General features: G+C 36.8%; 1 protein-coding gene across 1 annotated transcript in view; it reads left to right on the top strand.

The window, feature by feature from the left end:
* Positions 1-18,312, top strand: part of LOC126473985 (potassium voltage-gated channel subfamily H member 8) — a 493,833-nt gene that overhangs the window by 424,838 nt on the left and 50,683 nt on the right. Inside the window, exons 11-12 of the mRNA XM_050101374.1 lie at positions 8,073-8,350; positions 14,244-14,404. Coding sequence (XP_049957331.1) covers positions 8,073-8,350; positions 14,244-14,404 — 439 coding nt within the window. The remainder of the gene's footprint in view (positions 1-8,072; positions 8,351-14,243; positions 14,405-18,312) is intronic.

Genomic DNA, 18,312 nt, shown 5'->3' with positions numbered 1-18,312 from the left:
ATGTTTCAACAAATACATCGGTGGTAGATTTGGCCATAATCTCTTTTATTGGTGCTGCTTCAACCCATTTGTGACCTGATCGATCAGCAAGAGATGATAGGAGTAGATGTTGGAGATGTGTGGTGGGCCGATCATGTCAATATGTACATGTTAAAAGCATCCTTCCAGGATTTGGAAATGGTCTATGTGAGGTTGCTCATGGTGTGAGATGTTGCACTTTTGACACGTGGTACAAGTTGAGCCCAAAGTTTACAGTCTTTCTTGATATTTGACCACATCAATGTCCATCACTAGTAAAGTATTTGGCGAATGCCTGTGTGTGCTTAACGCACATGCCTGGGTGTGTTTAATTGTGGAGCTCGTTGAATATTATGTAGTGGAGTCATTGAGGTAAGAGGGAGTGTCACAGAGTATAGGGTGGATCAGCAACAGGATAGGGCAAACTTCAGTCTGTAGGTTAGTGGATATGTTATAAATGATGGCTTGTAGTTGTTCATTGTGCTGTTGTGCCTTGAACTGACCATAGTCACCCCTCATTCACCAATGGCCTTGTCAAAGAGGTTCAGAGGAGCGGACAGAGCTTCATGACATTCTTTTGCCCTTGGGGTGGGAAACTGCCCCTCAGGGCAGAAGAATCAGCAATGATCAATGGCATGAGAATGTAGAAGACAATGGAAACCACTGCATTGAAGACACATTTCATATATCCACAGGACATGTGCCCTGTAATTGAAAAGTGATTATCTCTCCATTGGCAAAAGATTCTGGATTAGTCCCCCATTTGGCTCTTCTGGAGGGGACTGCCAAAGGGGAGGTGACAATGAGAAAAAGATTGAATAACCAACTAAAGGATAACATTCCGTGAGTCGGGGCATGTAACGTCAGAAGTCTGAACACATAGTAAAGCTGGAATATTTGAAAAGGGAAACGCTAAGGCTCACTCTAGATACGAGGTGTGTTCAAATAATTCTGGAACATTCATAATTTCGCCACAATGGTGTGTTGGGTCAAAGTTTGGTTGGCATCCCTGCACAAGCCCATGTTTATTGTGTAACTGGTAGAAGTTTCATTATTATATGTTTGTTAGTTATTGTTCAGTGCTGTATTGAGTAGAAAATTGTGCCTCACAGTTTGCTTGAATCTCAAGAAAACCTTTACAGAGACACGCCAAATGATGCAGGAAGCTATCAGTGGTGAATGCTTAAGCTGTACTTAGTGTTACAAATATTTTAAATGGTTTTAAAATAGCCAAACAGAAGTTAAAGATGACACTTGCTCAGGACGCCCTTCAACATCTACCAACAATGCTTATGTCAGGAATGTCAACAAAATGAGAGGAATGAAGAGATATGTATGAAGCTCTCCAAGACCATAGATACTCTAATAAAGAATATCTCAGTAGGTAGTTCAGTAGAAGAGGAACGGGCATCTCTAAAACAGGTGATCACAGAAGCTGGAAAGAAAATTGTTGGTACAAACAATGTAACTGTGAAGAAACCATGGGCAACAGAAGAAATAGTTCTGTTGATCGATGAAAGAAGGAAGTACAAAAATGTTCAAATAAATTCACGAATACAAAAATGCAAGTCACTATATAATGAAATAAATGGCAAATGCAGGGAAGTTATGTGAAAAGGCTGCACGAAAAATGTAAAGAGATGATTGGCAGAAGAACTGACTCAGCTTATACAAAAGTGAAAACAATCTTTGGGGAAATTAAAAGCAAGAGTGCTAGCATTAAGAGTGCAACAGGCATTGCACTATTAAATGCAGAGAGAGTGCAGACGGGTGGAAAGAGTACATAGAAGACCTCTATCAGCGCAAAGATTTGTCTGATGTGATAGAAGAAGGAGCAGGAGTCAATTTAAGAGAGATAGGGAATCTAGCATTAGAACCAGAATTTAAAAGAGCTTTCCAGAACTTAATAACAAATAAGGCAGAAGGGATAAATAAAATTCCATCAGAATCATTGGGGAGTGTGGCAACAAAATGACTATTCATGTCGGTGTGTAGAATGTATCAGTCTGGTGACATACCATCTGCCTTTCAGAAAAATATCATCCCCACAATTCTGAAGACTGCAAGAGCTGACAAGTGTGAGAATTATTGCACAATCAGCGTAACCGCTCTTGCACTCAAGTTGCCGACAAGAATAATATACAGAAGAATGGAAAAGACAATTGAGGATATATTGGATGATGATCATTTTGACTTTAGGAAAGTTAAAGGCACCAGAGAGGCAATTGTAAAGTTGCGGTTGATAATAGAAGCAAGACTAAGGAGAAATCAAGACATGTTCATTGGATTGTCGACATGGTAGAAGCACTTGACTATGTCAAATGGAGCAAGATATGCGAAATTCTGAGAAAAATGGGAGTAGCTATAGGGAGATATGGGTAATATATAATGTATACAAGAACCTAGAGGGACTAACAAGAGTGGAAGACAAAGTTTGAAGTGTTCAGATTAAAAAGGATTTAAGACTGGGATGTAATCTTTCAACCCTGCTGTTCAAACCATACAGTGAAGAAGTAATGAAGGAAATAAAAGAAGGGTGACACTGGTTTGATCAACTGAACATCCACCGAGAGGCAACAGGTGGCCATTTCATATGAATCACTTTTTATGCTCCATCAGACAGGTGGCCATTGGCTTGTATGGCATGAAACATCTGAAAGCAAACACCCTGCAAAAATCATTGGAAGGGTCATTCTGGAATACATTCCCTGGGGGATCTCATCATTCTAGAAAGCCTAGTGGATCAGCACAAGGATGCATCCATTGTTCTGGACCATCTCCAGCCCCACTGGCAGTTTATTTGTCAACACTGTTGCAGGACAATGCAATGAGTCACACAGCTCACAATGTATGTGTGTTGTTCGAAGAGCACTAGGATGAGTTTACCATACTCTCGTGGCCACAAACCTCTCTAGAACAAAACCTTGTCAGAAATCTGTGGGATCAGACTTTATATGCCATGGATCATCAGCTGAGAAATCTAGTGCTGCTGGACATGACACTGGAGTTAGCATGGCTCCACATCACTACTGGTACTTTCCAGAGACTCACTGTAGTTCGTGCTGCAAAAGGTGGTTATTCTAGCTTCTGACAGATGGTCACATCAATGTGACTGGACAGTGTATATACAGCCAGCTGTACAGGTTGAAATCATAATAGATATTGTATCAAAAGCCACCAAACAACTGAAATACAACACAAATCTTATACTAGCCAGAAATCATAACTGTGGGTCTGATAAGATGAATCCTCATGCTTACTGCTAGAAACACTAGAAGAGGGAAGTTTCAAGCTAGCAAATAAAATGAAAATACCAACCTACATTGCACATAATGGAACCAGTACAATGATTTTAGTGTTTTATAAAGTATGAAATTTAGTGCTATACAAACAAGGAGGGTTATGATTCTTAGCAGCAGGCCCCATTAGGACACACATACCCATAATAAGGAGCTTCCACATTGAATCACTACAACTGAGGAATGGACAACTGGATCAAATATCTACTCCCAAAAGATACAACAAGGAGTTATGGAGCAAAACAGAGATAACATTGAAAGACTGAGGGCACTAATAGAGGAATGCCAACTGGAAGAAACTTTGAAAATACCCACAGAAGTATTAAACAAAGCTATGAAAATCAAAAGAAGAAGGCAAGAGCAAAACTGGTTTGACCAAGAATGTTTTATGGAAAGGAAAGAAACCCTTCAGCACTTGTGACATTCGTCTGCTTTATTTCTTCATTGATAGTCCTCAGTTGGACAGTTGCATTTCACAGTTCTTTACTTTCCCTGTTCACAACCCCCCAATATTGCACAGTTATATGGCCAGTTCACTACTGATAAATGTTAAGTCTCATTAATAGATTGCAGGCAAACATCAGCATACTGCTACAATAGTTTGCTGTTGAACATCTATGAGCAGTAAACACTTAACCACATAGTTCACAGTTCTTGCAGAATAATAAGGTACATGTGACACTATTTCTCAAATAAATTGAACATACACTGGCATTGTTTTAAAACACGGCCTATTTATGTTACACTAACTCCATGGTTAAGATGATGCATTGTTGTTACTTGGAAAGTACATAATTTCCCTCTGAAAATCGGCCACGGAGTGACTGTCTCAGGACCAAAAATTGGTCCTTTATATATCGCTGCAACAATAGGCACTGAAACTATACATTGTTTGATGTTTAATTTACAGAAATTACAATTAAAACATAACTCAATTAACTGAATACATCGAAAAATTCCTTCATTTTAACAGTTTCTTCTATCACATAGGTTAGGTTGAATTATTTGTTTAAATAATGAAATTAATGGATATAGTTATGCAAGTAATACTTCTGACAAACCTCATAATTGTTTTGGAATTAATTAAGAGCTGGCTTTGCTGATATGTTTTTGAATAGAGCCAAATAAGTACTTTAAGAATCCTAGCAGTTCTTCTTCCAAATGTTTTAATTAGTACAGAGTTTATATTTGTTTATAGGTCAACAATAGAATCTAAGTCATGAAACAGTTACTGATTTCACCCTATAATAAAAGAAATTAACTAGGAATAGCATTAGGAAATTACTTACATACACAAAACTAAAAATTAGACTTGGTGCTCTATTCCTTAAGACTGAGGGCCAGCCTTCCTCTTTTATGGAAATGAAGAAATGAATTTAAGGAGTCAGATAGCAAAACAAGAGAGGAAGTAAAGAGATCCCAGCTTGCTTCATCACACACTGTACACAGCAAAAACACAAACATGATTTTTTGCTTGATGGGGAACCATAGACATGTAGAATTTTTTGAAAGAAATTTCTGCCATTTGAGTGTAAAATGTTCATTTAATTCACATAATCATAAATTCAGCTTTATAGCCATCCTCAAGTCATGTTGAAATGTCGCAATGCATCTGACCTATCTGTGACAAACCATCATCAAAAAAACATATTTCTGGTCTTATAGACCAGTTATCATATTACAGTATGTGAAAACATATTGAAGAACATTATGTGGCTAACATTGTGCAATGAATAACCATTAACACACAGTATGGCATATTTAACAGTCAGTATATTCCCACGACCATCATTCATCTCTTCTGTGCATCAGCTGTTGTGAACAATGTGTATAAGACCAGATTTTTTTTTTCCGATATATTGTAACATTTCAACATGTGCTTGAGAATGGCTATAAAACCAAAAGCATGACTGTGTGAAATAGATGTGCAGTTTACAGTCAAATAGCAAAAATTTTATAAAAAAGAAGACAGACTAGCAGATTTAACTGTGTATCCATATACAAAAAGGAAATACAAATCTACAATGAAAAGGAAAAAAGCAGAATAAATTGAGGAGAAGGCAAGAAAATTAGCAGTAGATGAAAAATCAGATTCATTCATTGCAATGAGAAAGAATGTCACACCCATAACAGGAGAAATTCACATGAAGAAATGGGAAACACATTTCTCAGAAATATAGAATAAACAGGAAAAAGACAAGGTACATGAAATGGAAGCAACAGAAACCATGCACAACTTTGAATTAGTAACATGTGCTGAACTCAGACAAGCAATAAAAGAAGGAAGAAACATGACAACATGTACATGGAACATCTCAAAATCTCCAATGTTCATATGGAGGAACTGTGGAAGGAGCTGATGAACAGGTGCTTACAAACAGAAAAAGGAATCCTGAAAACTGGGAAATAGCAGCAACAAATATCCTGTACAAAGGAGAGGAAGACAGAGCATCAGCAGATTCATTCAGAGTAGTGTTGCTAGAAAACACTTCCTTCAAAGTATTCACAAACATACTCAACAAAAGACAGGAGCACAATACAGTTAGTGAAGCACTTACAGATCAGATAGCAGATACCCCGATACACCAGAGCTAAGTACCATACAGTCTCTGTAAATTGTAAGAAAGCATTCTCGTTGGTAAATAGAGAAAAATTGATAGAGGAATTGAATGGAATTGACAAGAGGGAAGTCCACTTGTGAGAACAATTGAGACATGTCTTCACTGAAATCTGATCAACATAAACAACAATGTTTGAGTCATAAAGAAAGTTATGCAGATGAATGGAGATCCCCACAGACACCATATTAGTCCGAAACTGTACAACATCTATAAATCTGCATCTACATACATACTCTGCAAGCCAATGTACACTGCGTACCTTTACGGCACCGCTAATAGCCACCTCCCTTCCTGTTCCACTCATAAATAAAGAGAGGGAAAAATGACCATCTATATGCTTCTGTATGAGCCCTAATGCCTTGTATTTTAGCTTTTCGGTCCTCATTCAAAATGTATATTGCCACCAGTAGAATAGTTCTGCAGTCATCTTCAAATGGTGGTTCTCTAAATTTTCTCAATAGAGTTCCCTTTTTTTTTTTTTTTTAAAAAAAAAAAAAAAAAAAAAACCTTCTTTCCAGAGATTCCCATTTCAGTTCAACTTCATAACATCTGCATGTTGTTCAAACCTAGAAGTAACGAATCTAGCAGCCCACCTCTGAATTGCTTCAATTTCTTCCTTTAATCGGACCTGGTATGGATCGAAAACACTTGAGCTGTACTCAAGAATAGGTTGCACGAGTATATATGGTTTACAAATGAACCACACTTTCCCAAAAGTCTTGCAATAAACCTAAGTCAATCAGTCACATTCCTACCACAACCCTTACATGCTCATTCCATTTCATATTGGTTGGCAAAATTACACCCAGATATTTAAACAATGTCAGTTTGTCAAGCAGGTCACTGCTAATGCTGTATCCAAACTTTATGGTTTTGTTTTCCCTACTCATATGCATTAACTTACATTTTTTTCTATGTTGCTATTCAACACATCCACTAGAAATTTTGTCTAAGTCTTCCTGTATCCTTCTATTGTCACTCAATTTCAACACTTTCCTGTACATCACATCATCATCAGAAAACAACTGCAGACTGCTTCCCACTCTGTCTGCCAGATCAATTATGGATGTAGAAAATGATAGCAGTTCTATCACACTTCCCTGGGGCACCCCTGAGAATACTCTTGTCCCTGATGGCTACTTGCCATTGAGGACAACATACTGTTCGGGAGGACGACAGTTCAATCCCGCGTCCGACCATCCTGATTTAGTTTTTCTGTGATTTCCCTAAATCGCTCCAGGCAAATGCCGGGATGGTTCCTTTCAAAGGACACAGCTGACTTCCTTCCCCATCCTTCCCTAATCCGATGAGACCGATGACCTCGCTGTCTGGTCTCCTTCCCCAAAACAACCGACCAACCAACAACATACTGGGTTCTATTACTTAAGAAATCTTTGAGCCATTTAGATATCTGGGAAAGTATTCCATATGTTGTATCTGCATTGCAAGCCTGCAATGGGCAACATGTCAAAAGATTTCCTGAAATCTAGAAATGAAAACTAATTTGGACCTAAAGCAATTTATTTTCACTGATAACAACAATACCATCAAGAGCTTTTCCGACAATTGTTGAAGTTAGAAATATGATTCATTTCCAAGATTTCCTGAATTATTTGCCCAATATTACTGTAAAATAAAGTCATGTACTTTGAAGAGTGGAAACTCCAGGTAGGAATATCAACACTGTAGGAAAATACAGGATGCTTACCATAAAGAATATGTGTTAAGTTGCAGACAGGCACAATTAAAAGATACTTGTATAAAGCTTTCAGCTACAGCCTTCATCAGCAAAAGAGAAACACATACCATTCACATGCACAAGCAACCTTGTTTGTTTGTATGAATGTTGTGTCTTTCTCTTTTGCTGATAAAGGCTGCAGCCAAAAGATTTATATAAGTGTTTTTTAATCATGCCTGTCTGCAACTTACTGTGTCTTCTTTATTGTAAGTAACAATCTATCTTTTTCTTCATTGTTGATAGCCATATACTTTGAATAGTTCTAAAAACATCAAATCTGCTACAAAAGTCATAGGTGACAATTTTATCAAAATGTTAATTAGAAATTCACGCATAATTTCTGAACATCAATGCAGAAACTGGTACCTAGTCTATGACCTTTTGTAATTTTTTCAGGTAAAGGTGATTTGTTTGGCTGTGATATTTCTATGTACCTGCAGCCTTCGGGCAATGGAAGTGGTGGTGGTGGAGGAGGAGGAGGTGGAGCCTCTAGCACTGATGTGGTTGTGAAATCAAGCTGTGATGTAAAAGCACTCACCTACTGTGATTTAAAATGTATTAATATGCAAGGCCTAGTAGATGTTTTGAGACTATACCCTGAATATCAGCAAGAATTTGCAAATGATATTCAGCATGACCTGACGTACAACCTCCGTGAAGGCTATGAAGCAGAGGTATGTACCATTCAAGTTAATTTAACCAATTACATTTTTAGTGTGCACATGGTTTTCCTAAAGTGGTGATCATTTTATGAAATCCAGTAGAAAGAGTTTGCATTTAAATGGCCACACTGCCAGGTAGTAATTGCCAAGTAGTCATGTAGATGCAGATAAATAATTGTGAGAGGACACAAGATAAACTAAATATCACGCAGATTTTTCCCAAATCATAATTAAAAAATGTAAATAATTAACAAAATACTTAGAAACATTGTTAGCTTTATCAAAACTTTAAGGTGGAATAAAACTTTATACTTATGTTCCATTATATTGCAATTGTCTCATTGTTTTTTATATCTGGGGGGAATTACTTGTGAAACAACTTGCTGAGTAACTATTTTTTTTACTTTCAAAGTATCATGCTATAGGATAGTGGTACATATACTAGCCTGTGTTATCAATGGTCTGTCATGGAGAGAGCCACACAGTTATCACAAGGACTCCTAGACTACTTGCGCAGAAGCAAAGTGTCAATCAGATAATTTTGCAAAGATTTGGGCCCTCTCAGTAATGATCTAACAGAGAAACTGAAAAAGTAAAGAGGACTAGGGTGACAGTGGGAGGGAAGAGAGGATGCAAAATCTGACTTAAATAAAGGCATATGGATGCTATGAAATAAATATCTGTCTATCTCTTAAAAATATTTGGTAAACCTTCCTTTTTACATTGTTTAACCTGATAAATGTGGAAATTCTGACAAACGCTATGTATACAGGATGTTTGGGGAGGAAACATCAATACTTTAAAAAGTGATAGTATAAGTAATTCTGAACAAAAAATGTATGAACATAGGTCTGTAAATGCTTCGTTAGGGAGACATGGGTATTGAAAGGAACTTTAATTCTGCAAAATTGATGAGCACATCATGAACGTATACAAAATACAACTGGACCATAACGTGATTTTCTTGCAAACAATGCATGGGTACATGCCATTTTTACACTATACAACCTACACATATTATGGTCATGTGACATATGTAGTACAATCACCTGTTGTTTGTGCAGTTGTGCTGTGTAAGCCGAATTGTGCTGTGTACCGGCGATGGATTGGTTAGCTGTGTAGTGTGTGGTGTTAAGTGTGTTCATACAAGTGCTGCTGACAATGCCACACATCTACAGTATTGAGGAGTACACAGATATAGTGTATGTTTATGGCTTCTGTGATGGTAGTGCTACCACCGAAGAGAAAAATACCACAGGCACTTTCCAACTTGATGATTAACTTTGTGTGCAACATTCTCTCTACCAAGTAGACATGTTTTGTCCAAGCGTGGACGTTAACAAACTTTACAAGGACAGGAAGGAATTATTGCAAGTGCTGAGTGAAGTCCCAGTATGAGCATACAAAGAATGTCCCTGCATATGAATGTCCCACAGACTCATGTATGGAGAACCTTACATGTGGAAAACCTGTATCCATTTCACATACAGCGTATCCAAAATCTCCACATTTGTGACAATGCCCAACAACTGCAATTCTGTCACTGGGTAATTGAGAATAGTCATTGACTCCCATACATACGATTCACTGACGAAGCCTAGTTTTCACGACATGGAATCAACAACACACGCAGTAATCATTGATGGTCATGGGAAAATATGTACACTTCAGTGGATAGCAATTAAAAGTTCATTTTGCCATAAATGTTTGGTGCAGCATGATCAGTAACGTTTTGATAGGTCCATTTATTATCAATCAGTGACTGACAGGAGAGAGTTACCTGCATTTTTTGGAAAATTCATTTGTGGAACTATTGGAAGACGTTCCTTTAGCCAAACAAACTGGAATATACTTTCAACACGACGGTGCCCCTCCACATGTTACCTTACGTGTGAGGGACCATCTCAACCGCACCTACCCTTGGAGAGAGTTACCTGCATTTTTTGGAAAATTCATCTGTGGAACTATTGGAAGACGTTCCTTTAGCCAAACAAACTGGAATATACTTTCAACATGACGGTGCCCCTCCACATGTTACCTTACGTGTGAGGGACCATCTCAACTGCACCTACCCTTGGAAAGAGTTACCTGCATTTTTTGGAAAATTCATTTGTGGAACTATTGGAAGACGTTCCTTTAGCCAAACAAACTGGAATATACTTTCAACATGACGGTGCCCCTCCACATGTTACCTTACGTGTGAGGGACCATCTCAACCGCACCTACCCTTGTCGCTGGATTGGCCATAGTGGTGCTATTAACTGGCCTCCAGGATCACCTGACCTTACACCTTTAGATTTCTGTTCATGAGGTTGGATGAAATCAGAGGTTCACAAAGTAAAGGTAAATACACGAGATAAACTCCTTCATTGCATCATGGACACTGCTGAATTGATTAGGAAGCAACCACAGGCAACTGAACAAGCAGCACAACATGTTACCAGTAGAGCACAAAAGTGCAACGACGTTCATGGCAGGATATTCAAACCTGTTCTGTGAACTGTACTACATCTGTTCGATAAGTGTTAAAGCCATTTGTAAAAGATGTGATACATCTTTTTCAACTGAATACAAATAACATGCATGTTGTAAATACATTATGTACTAAATGCAAAGTAAATAAACAGTATGTAAAAATGTATAACATAACTGTTCATCTCTGTAACATTGTTTTCAAGAAAATCACATTATGGTACAGTTATATTGCATATATGTTCACATTGTGCTCATCAGTTTTGCAGAAATATAGTTCCTTTCAATACCCATACCTCCAAATGAAGCATTTGTAGACCTATGTTCATATAATATTTTTTTGTTCAGAATTACTTATACTGTGACTGTGTAAAATACTGACCTTTCCTCTACAAACACCCTGTATATAGGTGGAACAGCAACTAAGACCTTGGACGTGCTTTTGGCAGTAGTACTGTTGAAATCCACATCTGGCTATCTGGGTTCAGAATTTCTGTGGTTTCTCTAAATCACTTAAAAAGAAGCCAGGATAGTTTTTTTAAGAATGACACAACTTATTTCTTCCACATTTCTGCCAAATCAAAGTTTGTGCTCCTTCTGTAATAATCTCTGTTCTTCCCTGCCTTTTTAGGTGTATCAAATGGATTTTAGTGAAAAAAGAGTATCAAGTAAGAGGCATGTCTTGAAAGTAAGTACTTTTTTGGAGAAAAACTCATAAAACGTTTTTTCAAACCAAAAATTATTTTTACAGGAAAGTGCAGTTCTTAAACTAAAACTATTTTTCTATATAGTTGCCACCATTGTTCAGACATTTGCCACAGCAGGAAACCAATTTCTCTATGCCCTCATCACAGAAAGATGCTGCCTGTGAAGACAGCCACTGCTGAATACTGTTTTCATGTTATTTGCTGTTCGTTGATTTCCTTCCCAGACATGAAACCATCAATCCAGTAAAATACTGTGAAATATTGAGAAAACTTTGATGCAAAATTCAAAACAAAAGTTGTGGAAAGCTCAGACAAGGCACTGTGTTGCCTCCTGACAGTGCATATCCCCGTTTTCCTGGTGTCACTCAAAACCTTACCCAACAATTCGACTGGGAGCAGTTCAATCACTCTCTGTGCAGCATCTATTTTGTACCACCTGTTCTCAAACTTGATGCATGATTTTGGAGCAGAGTGCTTTGACAGTGATGACAATGCATAACACAGTGGCTGCCTTTGCTGGTGCCATCTTTCTGTGAAGAGGGCATAAAAAAGTTGATTTCCCACAATGACAACAGAAAAGTGGTGGCAGCTACACAGAAAAAGGGTTTAAGAAATGCTCTTTCTTGGAAAAAAAATTTGGTTTGAAAAAAGAAAAATGATTTCATGAGTATTTTTTTCCCAAAACAGTATCTAGTTTCTGGACATGCATCATATATTTATTAGAAAAGTAATTTGTTGTGATAGTGTAAATTTATACTTCTGAAATTTTTAATGTCTGTGAAAAAAGATAATGCTGAACTATACATATTAATTATTCCTTCTCCTTGTACATTCAATTAAAATACATGAATGTTTTAGGACGTATTAAAGAAATACTACAAAAAGAAATACTACAAAAGTATTTGGCTTTGACAATGAACCTCTTAAAAAACATGTTTATTTTGTGGTGTCTTTAGTTAATAAAACAAGGCAATGCCATTGGATATTTTATCTGTGGAATATTCCAGTTCTGTACAATCTTTAACCTTTAACATTTAACAACCCACTGACAAGGTGCCTTGGATGATGAAGGCTAAACACAGACTGATTGTATAAATGTATCTCACTGTTAGCTTGAGAAATGTTGACTGTGGCTTGGTGCACAATACCTATTTTTTAAAAATGTGTAATATTCTTTTTACAAAATTACTGTACTTTACAAAGTTATTACTTTTCAGTAGTAATATAAAAATGATAGATAATACATATATCCTATAAAGAGGCACTGAAGTCATTGTGACGAACAGTTGGTTAAATGTCCTTAAAAATGGCAGGTTCTGTTTTATGTAGCTAGTGGCATTTTGGAGTGGGATCCAGCAAAGGTCACCAAGATTTTTTTAGAAACTCATATTTTCTAATTGAAATAGTTCATTAATTAATACATTATTTTAGTAGAAGTATAAATTTTTGGAAACACAAAATTCATGCTACAAGGCAGTATCACTGAATTTGCTAAAAGATTTCATTTTACAATTTCAACATTCTCAAATTCAGTGATACTGAATAAGTAAAGCTTTGTAAATACATAGTTTTCAGAAAAAGAAGATGTTCTTCAAATAAGGTATGTCACTCCTAAAACAAACCATCATTAGTGAGGTCAAATTTGCAAGTGCAAATGGTTTTCATGAATCAGAAATTCTGAACTTTTCTTTAAAAAAATATTTTTACACACACTATGTGTATGTTATTATCAGCAGCCTGTAAACTACACATTGAATAATGTTGTTCAGAAAAATAAAATAGAAATTGGGAAGAAACTGGAAGGTTTCAAATATGCTGGAATATGTACTGCATATGGAAAAGAGAGCAGAAAAGAAAAGAAGGACTATTTATGTTAGGAATGGTATTGTAGCAGATGAAACTATTCTGTCTTGTTGCACTTCATGTTCTTGCACAGATTTAATGTTGTCCAATGGATGCTTCATCCGTTCTTTTTAAATAGCTGTCAAAAAATGATTGATCCATCCAGTCAGGACTTTATTCATATACATGCAACATTTTTAATGCTGATCCAGCATCAGTGACAAACTCTCCAGCAGTTGCATGGATAAGCATATATATGGAGAATGCATGAAGTTCATCACGTGCTCACCCCTCAAAGATCATTTTGTGTTTTAGAGTACCTGCAAATTCTATTTTTGAGCCTCAAACAATTTTTTCACAATATCTTGCATTTCAACTGTGATCAATTACTTATTCATAAATTTTCTCTTTCTACTTAGTGATGGGACACAGTGGTAAGGCAAATGACACGTTCAGGACCACAGCATTGCAAATCCCTGTCTGCTCATATAGATTTAGATGTAAAATGGTTTCTCAAAACCACATAAGGCTGAAGCCATGATGGTTCATTTGCAAAAGACATGAGTGATTTCATTCCCTATCCATCCTAATCTGAGTGTATGCTCTATCTCTAAGGACCTAATTGTTCATGGTTCATTAAACATAAATTGTCCTTCATTTTACTTTCTTATACATTACTACAATAGGGCACTGCATGAATAAAGAGAGAACTATATAAATGAAGAATGAAAAATATGATTACTTTAATGACATCTGGATGCATTCAGATACTCAATGATAAGAACTTCATGAATGTCGTCCATACAGATTTATAAGAAGTCAATAAACTGCCCTTTTTTTTCTTCCCTAACTTCAAATATAGAACTACTTTTTCGTTTATACAGCAAGAATCAGAAATAAATGGAGTTCCGTCAATGACTCTTCCATCTATAAGCGAGGATGATGAAAATATACCTGAAGAAGGAGAAACTTCACCATTATCTCCTCCCAATAGATCACCTCTTCATTCAAGCAGCAGTCCAAGACATACAAAATTCAATCCAAGGTAAGAATATTCACAGTAATACCTTGTACTCATCTGAAAAATAAAATAATATTGTGTAATCACTATCATAATGAATTACTTCTTCATTTATGCAGCAGTCCACGGCATGCAAAGTTTAATCAGAGGTAAATTATAAATATATAGAAAATGTGTGTTGTTTAGCTTAGATATAGTGATTAGTATTAGATAAAGCACATTATGTCTGTTCACGTCATTTCATCAGTCTTTTATGAATATGAAGTTTTAATGTTTTTTTATAGAGGAAATACATGTCGTATGTTGCTAGTGCATGTTAGAACAGTTACTAATTTGCAGCATGCAATAGCATAGATAAGAATTGATTTCAGGAATTTATATGCACACTTTAAAATTTAAAGTACAGACTCTGACTTAAATGGGTAAACAAAGCTTCAGTCACCTAAGAAAATGCAACTAGTTCTATTTCTGAAAACTAATTTCACAAGCAGAGGCACAAAGCACCATGAAAATGTAGTTTTCTATGTAGGAAAGGAAGGAATAATGCATAGTGGGATGAGATGTTGTGGAGGATAGAAGAATTATGATATAGAAGTTACATCCCAGCTGAACCCAAAGAACTTAGAGGTATTACCCCCCCCCCCCCCCCCATGCCACTGCCCCTCCCTCCATGCCACCACCCCTCACCCCCATCCCACAAACACACATGTGTATGTCAGCTTATGTATTTCAAATGGAGAAAGGGCTGTAGCTCACCCAGAAACAAGTGACTTTTTATGTTACAATGAAAACAATCAATTTTTGACAATTTTTTTTATCTATCCGCTTTTGACTTTTTATGTTGTTACATATGTCTATTACACACCACCCATGAGTTAGCTACATTAGACTGGTTGCCTTTCCACATTCTCTTGCAAATGAAATAGAGATGCTACAACAATGTAGCTGTAATGATGCTGCAGTTCTCCTCAAAGAGAAGTTATCACATTTCTCAACAGTACCAGTCAACAATATGTTGCAGCAACTGTTCATTGTTGAGTGCATAAACTGAGCCTGGCTTTGATGGGTGTAAATAAAATTAAATTATATTTCTTACCATTATCATCACATAATGTTGGCCTCCTGACTGATTGCTGTTTCATTCCCTCCTTCAAGTGTCACTGGACAGACATTTTGGAGGGAAATAAAGTCAGCTTGCCACTCTCCTGGTTGGTGTCAGCCTTCAATAAGGGCTACTACTAGTTCTTCAAACTTTCTTTGTTGTCATTGTGAGACTAAATAGACCCAATAAGAACCCTCTGCTATACTGGCAATTGGACATGGGAGTGTGGGTGGCAAGTATCTTCTATGATTCATTAGACATGCTGACTGTTTGGCTGTAGAGACAAACTTGGTAAATGAAAATGTGTCCTTAAAACAACAAAACTCAAAACATAAATTCAGAATGTTTATCAAAATAATGGAAATTATTTTGAAACAAAGTATTTTGTATGATAGGAAGACTCATTATTTGTACATTGTGACTAACATTTGTTTCACAGAAAAAGAGGTTATGTGCCGTGTTATGTATAAATCTGAGCAACTGAGCAAACTAAGGTGAAAAACCATAACATTTCACTGAAATTTTAGCATGGGCATGTTGTTGCAGTGTTGTTAGTACAGCATTCTGAAGGATAAGGAACACAAAGTCCTAATCAATTTTTCCATGTGCAACTTGTCTCAAGACAATATTGGAGAAAGTGATAAAAGCTTTCCTCCATCTGACAGTTGCTTTCTAAACATGATCCTATTGGAGATGACTGCATTTGTCTTGCTCTGATCTTGGAATCAACTTACCCATCCAGTTATACCCAGATGTATAATGTAATGTGAACTGCAAACATAGTGGAACTAGGCATTTCTCATATTAACAAATCATGCTGTAAGTGATAAAAGAACAGACTGATTAGTGAATCCCCTGAGCTTTCCATTTGAAGTCCAACTGATACTTGGCCATGGAACCAAAGGTAATGACATACAAAAATCAATTCTCATTAAGCAGAACTGCCCACCACTGAAGAGAGTTATGTACCATACAGTGTCCATGTTTTGGATTACTGAACTTCCAAGAGGATGCTAAGTAAAGCAGGTGGTAGATGTTGGTTCATTGGTAGCATCCTGAACAAAAATGCAATCATTCTGCAAAGGAATTTGGCTACAAATACTTGTGTAACCCATTCACAAATATTGTTAAAATGTGTGAGACCCCTACCACCTACCAAAATTGGACTGAAAGGGGATATTGATGCATAGAGAAAATGGGTACCATTAATAATTACAGATTTTTTGACTCAGAGGCAAGCATCACAGAAATGGTGAAAACCCTGAACTTGCAGACATTTTATAGACAAACACCAACTATCCCACTAAAGCCAACTTTTAAAGTTTCAAGAACTAGTATGAAGGGAGGAATCTTGAAGGAATCTAGAAATACAGCTTCATACATACAAAAAAAGATTAAAATAACTACTGCACACATGTGGTTGTTATTATGGTTTCCAGTCCAGAGACTGTTTGACGCAGCTCTCCATGCTACTCTATCCTGTGCAAGCCTCTTCATCTCTGAATAACTACTGCAACCTACATCCTTCTGAATCTGTTTAGTGTATTCATCTCTTGGTCTCCCTTGACTGATTTTTACCCTCCATGCTTCCCTCCAATACTAAATTGGTCATCCCTTAATGCCTCAGAACATGTCCCGCCAACTGATGCATTCTTCTCATCAAGCTGTGCCACAAATTCCTCTTCTCCTCCTCATTAGTAATGTGTTCTACCCATCAAATCTTCAGCATTCTTTTGTAATGCCACATTTTGAAAGTTCTACTCTCTTCTTGTCTGACCTATTTATCATCCATGTTTCACTTCCATACATGGCTACACTTCATAGAAATATTTTCAGAAAAGACTCCCCTACTCTTAAATCTGTACTCGATGTTAACAAATTTCTCTTCTTTAGAAATGGTTTCCTTGCCATTGCCAGTCTATATTTTATATCCTCTCCATTTTGACCATTATCAGTTATTTTGCTCCGCAAATATCAAAACTCATCTACTACTTTAAATGTGTCATTTCCTAATTTAATTCCCTCATCATCACCTGATTTAATTTGACTACATTTCATTATCTTCATTTCGTTTTGTTGATGTTCATCTCATATCCTCCTTTCAAGACACTTTCCATTTTGTTCAGCTGCTCTTCAAGTCCTTTGCTGTCTCTGACAGAATTACAATGTCATCAGTAAACCTCAAAGTTTTTATGTCTTCTCCATGGATTTTAATTTCTGCTCCACATTTTTCTTTTGTTTCCTTTATTGCTTGCTCAATACACAGATTGAATAACATCCTCTGGGAGATCGGCTTCTATCAGTGTTGTCATTCATCTGTAAAGAATTTGTGTTAGTATTTTGCAACTGTGACTTATTAAACTGAGAATTCGGTAACTTTCATACCTGCAATTATTCTATTTTTCTTGAAATCTCAGAGTATTTTGCCTGCCTTATACATCTTGCTCACCAGATGGAAGAGTTCTGTCATGGCTGGCTCTCCCAAGGCTATCAGGAGTTCTAATGGAATGTTGTTTGCTTCTGGGGCCTTATTTGGATTTAGGTCTTCCGGTGCTCTATCATATTCTTCACACAGTATCATGTCTCTGGTTTCATTTTCATCTATGTCCTCTTCCATTTCCATAATATTGCCCTCAAGTACATCACCCTTGTATAGACCCACTATATACTCCTTCCACCTCTGTGCTTTCCCTCCTTTGCTTAGGACTGGCTTTCAATCTGAGCTCTTTATATTCATACAGGTGCTTCTCTTTTCTCCAAAGCCTCTTCAATGAACCTGTAGGTAGTATCTATCTTACCCCTGCTGATACATCTTCTACACCCTCACATT

The sequence above is a fragment of the Schistocerca serialis genome, chromosome 1 (genome assembly GCF_023864345.2).
Source record: "Schistocerca serialis cubense isolate TAMUIC-IGC-003099 chromosome 1, iqSchSeri2.2, whole genome shotgun sequence".
Classification (NCBI taxonomy): Eukaryota; Metazoa; Arthropoda; class Insecta; order Orthoptera; family Acrididae; genus Schistocerca; species Schistocerca serialis.
This window is presented reverse-complemented; position numbering and strand designations above follow the sequence as displayed.